Here is a 12664-nt window from a genome sequence, read left to right as displayed (position 1 = left end):
TCGCACCGTTTGTTTGTGTCCAGCAGGAGGCGTAAACGTTCCATAATCCTTAGGCGGACCAGCCCCGGATCCCAAAGACAAGTGCTCACAATCCATTACCGAAGCCTGTGCTTTCCTGCGAGATCGTGACGACTTCCGCGTCGGAGGGCGAGAGGGAGGAGGGAGGGAGCAAGTGGCTGATCCGAGCATCAGCAGTAAGACAAGCGCCACCATCGCCGCAGAGGGCGAGAGATGGCGGAGTGCGGCCGGAAGGCGCTGTCCCTCCTGGAGGCGGCCCGCTCCCGCTACGAGAGCCTGCAGATATCCGACGACGTGTTCGGCGAGTCCGGGGACGACAGCAGCGACAACCCGTTCTACAGCACCTCGGGAGACTCGGACTCGGACAACTACATCGTTGAGGCGGGCGAGGAGGAACAGCAGCAGCAGCAGCAGCAGCAGCAGCAGCAGCAGCACCATTATCATCATCACCATCCCCACCACTACCACCACCACCATCACCAGAGACGGGCCGACAGAGAGAGCTCACACGGCGGGGGAGCCGGGGCAGGCAGCCCCGGTCCCCCCGGTGCTCTGTCCCGGAGCCAAGCCGAGGAGCAAGGCTGGACGGAGACCCTGCAAGATGTCACCGTGCCGCCGTTTAAAGGCTCTTACGGTGAGGCGGGATGAGGAAGGTCGTGCTCACGTTTTATGACAGCACATCGATGGCAATTGTAGCTCATTTTACCTTACGTGGGTGTGGGTGGGTGGCGGTGTGGGGGGTGACACAGCATCATAATTGCTGTCAGTGGTCACAATATGAAGAAAGACAGCACTGCATTTAAAATGCCTGGCAGTTCAGCAATATCATTTTGTTATTGAGTCACTGATGATTGAAAAAGGGGACATGTGGCTGTTTCTAATATTTGGACATCTGATGTGGAACTACTGCACATTGATCATTTAATGCATACGTGACAGGGCATTTTTAATAGGTGTGCCCCATTCTAATCAAAAAAGGATACGCCATCATTTAATTAGTGGTAGTGCAGTGTCAGGGGATCATTCGGGGAGTAAAGTTCTGCACTGAAGCAGGTCCAATTGTTGTAAAAGACGACTTGTGGACACATTACGCCGTTGCTGGCAGTGTGGAGAAACGTAGATCTTCTTTAGATGCACTGGAGGGCGAGTTGGTTTTGGTGTGCAGAGCATTCCTTCATTCCTGCCCAGGTTGTAAATTGATTTGGGCCACGCTGTCATTCTGTGCGGCAGCAGTACTTGAAATTTCTACAAATGGTATCTTTTTTTTCTCTACAAATTAAAAAAACAAATCTTCTAATTTTGTCCACTTCATGACAGTAAAGCAGCTGTTGTTAGGCAACCGTCGAAATAGTACAGACTGCAGTGGCGGTGCTAGGGGGCGGGGGCACCACAGTACTACTACAAATTTATTGTCTGCAGTTGACTCCAAGTCACCTGGGATGGTAATGGCTGGCTCAATATTCAAAGTTTTCCCGGATGCGTTACATCCTGCACCTGTTTGCTTGGTAGTGTTTGCGCAGCATTGTTCTGAATTTGCACAACGGCCGTGGGTGCGGCCAACATCATCATCCATCCTCCTGAAACTTGAAATGCACAAGGTGTGTGCTTACTGATCCTCAGATGGCCATTTCTCCCACCAGGAGAAGTCGGCTTCCTGCTTTTTTGTCAGCTGACTGACATTGATGTGACAGCCTGCTGCCACAGGGGGCTGCGCGCCGTGTACATAAATCATCAACGGCCGTCAAAAAGCCAGAAATCATCTTGGCCTGGCTTTAAAATTCCATCTGGTTCCCGCTTGGCTTGGAAACAGCAGTTTGAAAGCATTCCAGGTTTTCAACTACGTGGTGTTTTTTTTTTTTTTTAAGATTGACTCCAGGTCAAGTTTTTCTTATCTTCATTTTGGGGTCGTGTGAGGGTGATGGAGGAGGGCCAAGATTATAAAATGATGTAACCGCTTATCGTGATGTTGGAGGGGGATTTAAAACACTGATTTGCTCTTAAGAGATCAGGGATGGGCTGGGTTTGCCATGTTTTGACTATCGTCTGTGTGTTATGCAACGTTTAAATTGATGTTGCTGTTTTAAAGATTGTGGGAAATTAGAAAACGAGCAGACTGATGGAACTATTTTGTTTGAGTTGATCCAGAGCCAGATGGTTCAATTGCTCCGTCCATCCACAGGGAACAAAATGCATATTTGCTGGAATAATTTCATTATCTTCCCCCGCTCCTGCTGCTTTTGATTCACTCCTGCCTGCCAGGAGGAAGAAAAGACGGCGGTGAGTAAGTGAGTCACATCCCGAGCAACAATTCCTTTTGGCCCAATCCTCCTTCGTGCAGCTTGCAAGTCTAATGGTATTCAAATGTGGAAGAAGCATCGGGAGCCGTGGGCTGAGTGGGTGACGGCCACTCACCGGCCCACGTCTTATTTTGTACCCGACGCGCTGCTTCCTCGCATGTGTGAAATAGGACTCGGCAAGCTCGCTCTAATTTGTTAGCCACCGAAGGAGAGATAATGGAGTGTTGCGCCTCTCCAATGTTGTGCAACTCATTCCAGGTCCCGCTCAGAAGATGCCGGCAACGGCGAGCGCTCTGGACTTCTTCCAACTCTTCGTCCCAGACAACTGCATCCAAAACATGGTGACGCAGACCAACATGTACGCCAAAAAGTTCCAGGAGCGCTTCGGCTCCGACGAGGGCTGGCGTCCCGTCACGGCCCAGGAGATGAAGGCCTTTCTGGGCTTCGTCACGTCCACCAGCGTGCACCACTGCGAGTCGGTGCTGAGCATCTGGAGCTCGGGCTTCTTCAGCAACCGCAGCATCGCGCTCAAAATGAGCCAGGCGCGCTTCGAAAAGATCCTCAAGTACTTCCACATCGTGGCATTCAGGCCGTCGCAGGGGAGCAACCAGGGCCTGTACAAGATTCAGCCCTTCTTGGACTCGCTGCAGCAAGCTTTCAGCTGCACCTTCAAGCCTTCGCAGACCCAGGTGGGTCCACACCAGCAATATCCATTCCAGTCACCATTAGTTTTCTTTAAATAGAAAAAAGAAAAGAACTTTCATTTCCCACTTCACTCAAATTGAAGAGAAAATCAAATTGCACTTTGCACTTTGCGTTCAGCGAGATAACAAAAAGAAGTACTCTTGATTGAGGTCGAGCCAAGTGAGTCCCCCGCAAGGAATGACAATCTGAGGGCAGTCTGTGTGTGTGTGTGTGTGTCACGCGAAGAATTGTGTATCTAGGCCACCATACTTTATCTGTAAGACGTCAATGCCAGCGGGTGTCACGGCTGTCCAAAATCCATTTCACTCAATGTGACCCAAAAAGCTCGAGTTTAAAGTTTTGCCTTGATGATTAAATATTGCTTGCTGATTTGATTGACGCTGCCAGAGAGTTATTGATTGAACATAAGGTTTATTATTGGTGTGGTTCCAGATTGCAATACTGCACTGCAGCATAGCGAGTTGTTTCTAAAGTCATGTTGGATCTAATTAGCTTAAGGAGCTGTTCCTAATCTAGTGGCTGGCGAATGTCATTTGCCATCCAGCTCAGTATTTGAAAGGGAAATGTTAACTGAGGAGAAGGAGGAGTAGGATGAGGAGGAAAAGCCATAAAAGCCACAGCAAGGACAAACCACATGCACATGAAACATAATTTTTTTTCTAAAGTCTTAGCATGTTTAGCATTTTTAGCATTACCTGTTAAAAAGCTGTTGGGACGTTCAATGGTCAGCAAACCAGAAACGGCATCTTTGTCGCGACCCAACAAAGCGGCTGACCTGACTGGTTGCCATGGAAACAGTCGCACCACTGTCAGGACAAACATGCAGGGCAAGGAGGAATTATGTAATGTTCCATGTTTAGACTTGGAAAGCCATCTTTTGGATGCAGCAGTTTAAGCGAGGAGAAATCCTCCATTGCGAGCACTTTGGGGGAAAAAACAACCAGGCGAATGGTCCCCAACGGATTACTTGGACAGCCACGAGAGAAATTATACAACATAAGAAAATTGAGCAACCGTCCAAATGAATAATGACAGAACGGGTATGCAGACTTATTATATCCACTCATCGTATTTGCTTGCTTGCTCAAGTGGGATTTTATTTTTCGCTTTGCAGGTTCTTCACGAACCCTTAATAGACGAGGACCCGGTTTTCATCAGCACCTGTACTGAACGCGAGCAACGCAAGAGGAAGAAGAGGAAGTTCAGTCTCTGGGTTCGACAGTGCACCTCCACCGGATTCATCTGTCAGGTGCGTGGATGGAGCCGTCACTGTTTAAAATCTAAGTAGAAGCACTGTGCAGCTTTATTTAAAAAAACAATGTTGCAACTAACGCCAATGTGTCCCGCCCATTCAGCAAACACGTTACAATTATTTCTGATGATTACCACTCAACCGATGTGTCTGCTCTGACTTGTCCTGACGACAAGGCGGAGAGGAGTTAGACGAGTTAATGGAGCCAATCGATCAGATTCCATTAGCCACCACACGCACGCATGAGCGCACACGCACGCAGGCCACTTAGCAGGATAGCCACAGGCAGGCTACATGTTGGCTAATCATCCTAATGCAGCGCGTCATCAACAAGATGGACATCCCTCCTCTTTTGTGTGCGCAGATCTCAGTTCATCTGAAAGAGGGCCAAGGTTCGGACGGGTTGGCCGCTCTCAAGAACAAACTTCAGCTGCACAGTCTGGTGGCCAAACAGCTGTGCCAGAACATCTCTGGCAAGAACACCATCGTCTTCACGGGGCCGTCCATCACCAGCCTCGGACTCTTCACCGAGTTCAGCAAGCAAGGTCCGTCCGATCGCACGACGGCATTCGATGCACGGCGTCATGGTGCTTGTGTTCCTACGCAGACATTTACTGCTGCGGCCTGCTGAGCACACGCAAGAGCGACTGCACGGGCCTGCCGCAGAGCATGCTGGTGTGCGGCTCCACGCCGGCGCAGCGCGGACACTGGCGGGTGATGATGCAAGGCAGCATGTCGCTCATCAGCTGGTACAACAAGGGCCACTTCAGGTTCCTCACCAACGCCTATTCGCCCACCAAGCAAGGTAGGCGACTTGGATCCATTTTCGAGATGGATCCGGTCACGATATAAACAGTCAGCGAAAGCTTTCATCTCAACAAGACGGCGTGTTTGCGTCAGGTTTGATCATCAAGCGAAAAAGCGGCGAGGTGGCGTGTCCCCTGGCGGTGGAGGCCTTCGCTGCGCATCTCAGCTATATCTGCAAATACGACGACAAGTTCAGCAAGTATGTGTGCCTGAGTGCAAAAGTTTCCACACGTCCCTAATGAAGCGTCCAGCGAGCGCGTATCACGTGTGCCCCTGTGTGTCGCCAGGTATTTTATCTTCCATAAGCCCAACAAGACGTGGCAGCAGGTGTTCTGGCTGAGCATCAGCATCGCCATCAACAACGCCTACGTCCTCTACAAGATGTCCGATGCCTACGCTGCCAAGCGCTACAGCCGAGCGCAGTTTGGAGAGAGACTGGTCAAGGAGCTGCTGGACGTAGACGATGACTCGCCCACGCCGTGAGAAGGCCGGCGCCGTGGGGCACCCTTCACCTGACACCCACCATTACATTCACATTGACACCCCCCCCCACCCCCCCCACCCCCCCCCCCCCACCCCACCCCACCACCACAATACTCAAGCAGTGCCAACTCGTCCTTGGGTCCATTTGGGTCGTACCGTAAATGATACGGAACATCACCTGCAGTAAGAGCCGTCACGGGATAGGGAGAGTCGCTAAGTGTGAAGATAACATGTCATATAACATGAGATCACGTGAGTGTTCCAAGACAGTACCTTCTCATTTCTGACTCTGAAATGCCGGAGGAAACGTGTAACATGTTATTCAAAACCAACAATGGCAACAATGTCCCCCTATTGCAGCATTCAACAATTTGACTCAAAATGAAGATGATGTTGCTAGGCAACAAGCACTATTTTGGCCAGTGAACAGGGAATTAAATAATCATTTTAAAAAAAGATGTGTTATGCATTTTTTTGGGTCATAATTTAAAACAATTTCCAGAGTAACAAATTTTGTTATCACACTTCCAGGATGAAGAATTCAAATTTGTACAACCGACAAAAATCATTGCAGCTCTCCTTACTTTTTAGCTTTTACATAACGGCTAGGGAGTTGAATACTTGGGGAGATGTTGTTGCTTGAAAGTGGCTCAGGCTCTTCACCCAGCATAGACCATCATGTCATGGGCTGGAGGAAGCGCAGAAGGGGATACTTGAACACATGTTCACAAATTTAATGGTTGTTTAAATTCACACAAGGTGGGTGGGAAGACCCGATTGTTCATATAAAATTAAAGAAATGATATTTCCCACAATATGTCCCCCTTTAAATACTAAAATGAGTTGTTATCTGAAAGTGAACCAATGAATTGGATGTTCTGGATGACAATGAAAGCTTGTGTACATATCAATGTATGAAATTAAGCCAATCAATTTGCTGTAATCATGTCGGCACCGTACTTTGTGTGTTTCTATTTTGTTTACAAATCACGCAGACCCAAGATTGTCATTTTGTTGATTACTAATCCAAAGCAACGTCGTCGTCACTTGTGTGTTTGTGTGTGTGTGAGAGAGAACTACGAAATGAAATGTCCCGCACTGACTTTTAGTAACCTTCACATCAATATTAAACACAGGCCACGTGCACAAAGTTGCAATTAAACAAACAATAATATAACAAAGTGTCTGCTGTTGCCGAAGCTTGACTGGCCTGAACTGTGTAATGCGAGAAGGCCTCTCTTTTTTGATTGGCTCTAAAGTCGTGCGATATGAGATGATGTCCTCGTGATGTGCAATATGTGTGCGCGTTTTATCTGTGCAGTGCTTCATCTTCATGTCCACCGCGTCAGTAGAAAGAAATGTGCAATCATCAGCTCCGATGAGGACTTGAGAGCGAGCTAACCGGCACTCATAGCAAACTAACATTTGTTGAATTTTGTTATCTCATAAGCGGGTGCTAATCGGTATCAAGTAAACTTCAATGTTAGGTCAGCTTAGCAGCCACGTAGAGGAGGCAAAAAAAGAAAAAAAAGTTTCCCTCTCATGCAACTGATGAGCCGGACACACGTACGAATGTGTGTGTGTGTGTGTGCATGTATTGTTGACACTGGGTTGAAACGTGTACAATAACTGGACCAAATAAATTTCAGAAATGTGTGTGATGATGAGTTGTACGAAGCCTTTGTGTCACTGTCATTTCAACAAAATTAAAATGCATACTGTTTTTAAAAATGAATATCAAAATATTCAATCAAATAACTGAGAAAAGTTTCCTAGCTTGAAGCTAACACAAATATTTACGCATTGACAAGTTTGCATATTTAAAGATTTGGATTTTACACCTGTTTGTGCCATGTCGAAATGTGTTTAGACAAAAGTGGTACATTGTTTCATCTTGTGCAATCATACATTTCAACGGGAGGGTGTCAGTTACTGATAAGTAGTTTCCCACCTACTTCTAATTTATTAAAGCCGTACATTTTAGAATCGTAATGCACTATGTGAACAGCAGAGGGCAGCACATCACAACCTGCATTACAAGACGCGCTTGCGCGTTTTAGGTTTTAAGCAAGCGCTTTAAAAAAGTAAATGCTTTGTCGGTTTGTTTTGTGAGATGATTTTAATCTTAATGCGGCACTTATCTGCCAAGTACATCAATGCTTTTGCTTTCATTTGGCTTTGATTTAATCTTCCAGAGGTCAACTTGTGTCATTATAAAACTGAAAGCATTACCTGCAGAGCAAGTAAAGGTTTCATGGAAGCCTCTTGCGTTCAATTTGAACACGGAGCTCATTTAGCCTTTGCATGTGCGATATTAATGCCGACATAACTCCCAAATATGATCGTCAGCACGGTGGCCCAGTGGCCGAGCCCTTTCCTGTGTGGAGTTTGCACACCCACACAAACAAGAATCTGAGGCTCAAGGAAGACTCAATATTGGGCGTAGGTGGGAAGGCTTGGATGACAAATGAGCAAACTGTGCCAGAGGTTTAACATTTGTGTTTCATCCAGCACACAACATTTAAGTAGTTCTATTGTATAGGTTTGTACTTTTTAAAATGTCACAATATTTAACTGTCAAGGTCAAGAATGACTATTGTGTGAGTGTCCCAATACTTCTGTTTATGTAGCGTACATAAAAAAAAAAAAAAAAAAGGCGACGGGGAAGACATTAGTCATGACAGAAGTCTCTTCTTTCAAAGATTAATCCTGCCAAATCACCTTTAATGGCTGGCTGCAAAAAAACGGGGCGTTACTCTTTTCTTTTTGTTCTTTTTCGAACGATATCATAAAAGATTAGTCATGGAGTTGAATGAAAAGCGCACCGGTGTTTTCATGAGACTTTCCCAACTTTACAACCGTTGTCTCCAGCATGTCTGGGACTCTCCACCCAAAGCGACGTACGAGTACACGGTGAGGTTAGTGGGAGGCCAATGGCGGGGAGAGCACACCTGCCCATTGGAGAGACCTCACCATATTTGTTAGATGGCAATGCTTTGCGACGGGCTCATGATTAGCATCAATGTGGAGGTAAGCTAAAGATTATTTGAACACAAAAGGTGCAGCAACACATGGAGACAGACAATATTACAACTCATGGGCCATTTAAATCTGTATTTATGGCCATACGAAAAGGAAAAATTTATGGAGCGCAATTTTGTTGCTAAATCCATCCATCCAACTTCTTCTGCTTATCCGGGGTCGGGTCGTGGGGGCAGCAGCTTTAAGAGGGACTCCCAGACTTCCCTCTCCCCAGCACTTCATCCAACTCATCCCAGGGGATCCCAAGGCATTCCCAGGCCAGCTGAGAGACAGTCTCTCCAGCGCGTCCTGGGTCATCCACGGGGTCTCCTACCGGTGGGACATGCCCGGAACACCTCCCCAGGGAGGCGTCCAGGAGGCATCCTGATGAAATGCCCGAGCCACCTCATCTGGCTCCTCTCAACATGGAGGAGCAGCGGCTCTACTCCGAGTCTCTCCCGGATGACCGAGCTTCTCACCCTATTTCTATGGGAGAGCCCGGACACCCTGCGGAGGAAACTCATTTCGGCCGCTTGTATCCGGGATCTCGTTCTTTCGGTCACGACCCATAGCTCGTGACCATAGGCGAGGGTAGGAGCGTTGATCGACCCGTAAATTGAGAGCTTTGCCTTTTGGCTCAGCTCTCTCTTCACCACTATAGACCGGTACAGAGTCCGCATTACTGCCGACACTGCACCGATCCGATCTCACACTCCATCCTGCCCTCACTCGAGAACAAGACCCCAAGATATTTGAACTCCTCCACTTGGGGCAGGATCTCATCGCCGATCCGGAGAGGCCATTCCACCCTTTTTCGACCGAGGACCATGGACTCGGATTTGGAGGTGCTGACCCTCATCCCGACCGCTTCACACTCAGCTGTGAACCGCTCCAGTGAGAGCTGGAGATCACGGCTTGAAGAAGCCAAACAGGACCACGTCGTCTGCAAAAACTAGAGACGCAATGCTGAGGTCCCCAAACCGGACACCCTCAACGCCTCGGCTGTGCCTACAAATTCTGTCCATAAAAGTTAGGAACAGAATCGGTGACAAAAGGCAGCCTTGGCGGAGTCCAACCCTCACTGGGAACGAATCCGACTTACTGTCGGAAATGCGGACCAAACTCTGGCATCGACGATACAGGGACCGAACCGCCCTTATCAGTTGATTCGGTTTTATTGTTGCTAAATAAACACGTTTACATTTTTTTTTTGGGGGGGTAGGGGCGGATTAAAAGTACAAAAATACAACAAACAAGAGACATGTGTGTGTGGTTTTTCAAGCAAATGAAAGCAACTGATTGTTGATGCCGTTCAATGAGTAACCCCAAAGGACGCCTGCGTGTTTACCCTCCCTCTTGCGACAAGGCCGCACGTGGCCGCGGCGCGATTCTTTTCAAAATGCCGGACGCCACTTTTGACATGAAATATGACTTTCGATAAGATTTTTTTGTTTTATTGCCGAGATAAGGCCCGCTCGGACTTTTGACACTGACAAGAATGTTCGTTAGGCCTCGCTATTACCCGGAGGAGGGCTTGAAACTGTGGGCCGCACGTTTCAAGCCAGGTGATGCCGAGACCGTACAAGTTCTTTGGCTCTGAAGCCATTCCAGTTGACTTTTACAATCGGAATAAACCCAATAAAAATCCAAAGACAAATAATTTTTTGCAACAATTTGGCAGAGGTGTGCATGTTGCGTGCATGCACGTATGGCCTGCAGAGGGAGCGTTTTGTCTCCCACTCAGGTCGCATCCCCACGAGGGGGTCAGAAGCGTAGCGGTTAGCCTATTAGCATGACGATGTTAGAGGGACTCGGGGGTGGAATGAGCGCCCCACTTGCAATTGCATGCAGCTGCCAAAGAAGAAGCCATAGGGTGGAAGTGAAAGGGTGTGTAGAGGGCTGGGGGCGGTCATCATCGACCCCCCCCCCCCATTCACTTGCATGTGTGTGTGTGCGCCATATGTGGAGCAAGTGAGTAGGTGTGAAGGGAGCAGACATCGGGGGAATTCAACCATGACATCGTCATATAATAGAATAATGTTTTATGTCATCGGAAGGAAGGGGCGGCTTTTGAGGGGGTGGAATATTTGCACAAAGCACACACACACAGATTACATTTAGTCAAGATCCAGATCCATGTACGACGACATTCGTGATCCTCACTAGTGAGGCATTTCCACACACTGGTGGGACATGTTTGGCATGCGAGTTCGACAACAACATGGAAACAGTGTGTCAGAGTTAATGAAGGGCTTTTGCGTGATGTTGGTGGCACAAAAGTGCAACACACAAAAATCTATTTTCAGAAACAAAACAACACTCACAACTAAACTGGACAACTGGATTCGCGCGCAGGCAACAACAAAACGACAGCAGTGAGCAAAGTGATGGGACAACGAGGGACACCGGGACGAGACGAGCGGCTTGACAGAGCCGATTGGTGGACAGAAGGAGCAGGACTGGGAACACAACTCGTACGAGTAGTAAAGCGTGACATGCTAATGGGAAGAATTTTCTAACTTGGCTAGTAGGGCGCATTTGTCAACTTGTGTCAGTCTAAAAAGTGAAGACAAAGAGCGTCCTAGTCCAAGAACCTAGAATGGACGGAAGTTGGAGGCGGGGCTTGTCGGCTCGCGTGTGATGCGCATCATAAGTGCCAAGAACAGAGACGAGGACGAGCAGGAAGACAACTTTACAATCCTCCACGAGCCAGACAAGAGCGTGCATGTCTGGCGGTGTGCGTGTGCATGCATGCCGCGCCATCATCGTTTTACCGATGCCTCCTCCGATCAGCGGCGAACCGTCAGCGTAGTCAAGTTGTTCCGTCAAGGCCTCGGGGGACCGCACAAGCTCATTCAGCCACACGAGAGAGAACAAGTGGTGCTTTCCTGTCAAACGTCTGGTGCTAGAACTTCAACATCAAATGTTCCAGGCTTGATTTTGCTCCTTGCGTGCTAACAATAAATAAAGTCGGAGGCCACAAGCTTTGTTGTGCGCAGCCGCTCGGATTGGCTGCTTGCCCTCCGCGCGACCGCTTGGGGAAGCTTCAAGCACCGCAAATATTTGACTTTTCACAGGCCGACACACACACACACACACACACACACACACACACACACACGCACACACACACACACACACACACACACACACACACACACACACACACACACACACGTGAACGGGCTAATCGTCGTCAATGGCATGTTCTGACGCGCGTTCGCAGGGAGTGGAGAGACCCAACACCACTGGAGCGTCTTCGCATCTGGCCAGCGACCAGATGCGCTTCAGGTTGATCGTAAAAAGACGCAGGTTGAACTCCGAGTGCTTCCTTTGATAAGCGCTCTCTACATTCCTGCTGATGAAATACAGCAAGCGATGACCATTTGCAGGCCTTCCACTTCTCCCCACGTTTCCCAGCCACGTCTCAGCGGTAAACCATTGCGAACAATCCCTGATAACAATAATAGCAGAGGGGTGGGGGGGGGGGGGGGGAGGCCGTCTGGAATGAGATGATTTTAACAGCATCGAATCAAATTATGGACCTCGGAGGGTTTCGACACCGCGAGGTCTCGCAGGGAACCTAAAATCCGGAATCTTGTTTGTCTTCCAAAGCAAACAACAAGTAAGAAGGAAAAAGACAACAATGACATGATTGTTCCTCCTTTGTTATTGCAAGACCTCAACTTGCTCCTGGGAGACATGTCACAGGAAACTAATTGATTCCTTAAACACGGCTATTACCGTGACGAGCAGCTAATGGTGTGAGCTCCACTAAAGTCAAAATAATTTGGAGGTGAACCAATTTGATTGCCCTCAAAAGTCAAACAAATAGAGGTTCAACCAAAAATGTCTGGGTGAAAAATCAATTTGGACTTCAACTGAAATTTTGTGGAAAAAGATGCCCATGTTTGGGATTGATATCTTTGTAGCCAACATCATGGCTTGTGTTTCATTGTAGAGAGAGCACAAAATGTGAGCCGAAGTGCACCAAACAAATGAATTACGAGGGCATTATCTTTATCTTGTTCCGATCTTGAAAACCATAAAAAGATATTTCTTCACAACTGTTTGGCGAGGG

The 12664-nt window shown here is 48.0% G+C and overlaps 1 protein-coding gene across 1 annotated transcript; it reads left to right on the top strand.

The window, feature by feature from the left end:
* The first annotated feature begins 83 nt into the window (after window positions 1-83).
* Window positions 84-7235, top strand: pgbd5 (piggyBac transposable element derived 5). Its single transcript, XM_049736874.2, has 7 exons — window positions 84-652; window positions 2574-3004; window positions 4135-4269; window positions 4637-4817; window positions 4880-5077; window positions 5173-5278; window positions 5367-7235. Exons 1-7 carry the CDS (start codon window positions 232-234, stop codon window positions 5560-5562), a joined length of 1668 nt encoding a protein of 555 aa, XP_049592831.1. The 5' UTR covers window positions 84-231; the 3' UTR covers window positions 5563-7235.
* Window positions 7236-12664: the final 5429 nt, after the last annotated feature.

The sequence above is a fragment of the Syngnathus scovelli genome, chromosome 12, assembly GCF_024217435.2.
Source record: "Syngnathus scovelli strain Florida chromosome 12, RoL_Ssco_1.2, whole genome shotgun sequence".
In the NCBI taxonomy this organism is placed as follows: Eukaryota; Metazoa; Chordata; class Actinopteri; order Syngnathiformes; family Syngnathidae; genus Syngnathus; species Syngnathus scovelli.
The sequence above is the reverse complement of the archived record's forward strand: the minus strand, read 5'-3'. Positions and strand labels throughout refer to the sequence as shown.

Bases quoted from the DNA above. Each gene is read 5' to 3' on its own strand.
- pgbd5 (XM_049736874.2), top strand. From the start codon at position 232: ATGGCGGAGTGCGGCCGGAAGGCGCTGTCCCTCCTGGAGGCGGCCCGC. The intron at 3,005-4,134 runs GTGGGTCCACAC...TTCGCTTTGCAG, and splicing joins TCAAGCCTTCGCAGACCCAG to GTTCTTCACGAACCCTTAAT. The intron at 4,818-4,879 runs GTCCGTCCGATC...GTTCCTACGCAG, and splicing joins CACCGAGTTCAGCAAGCAAG to ACATTTACTGCTGCGGCCTG.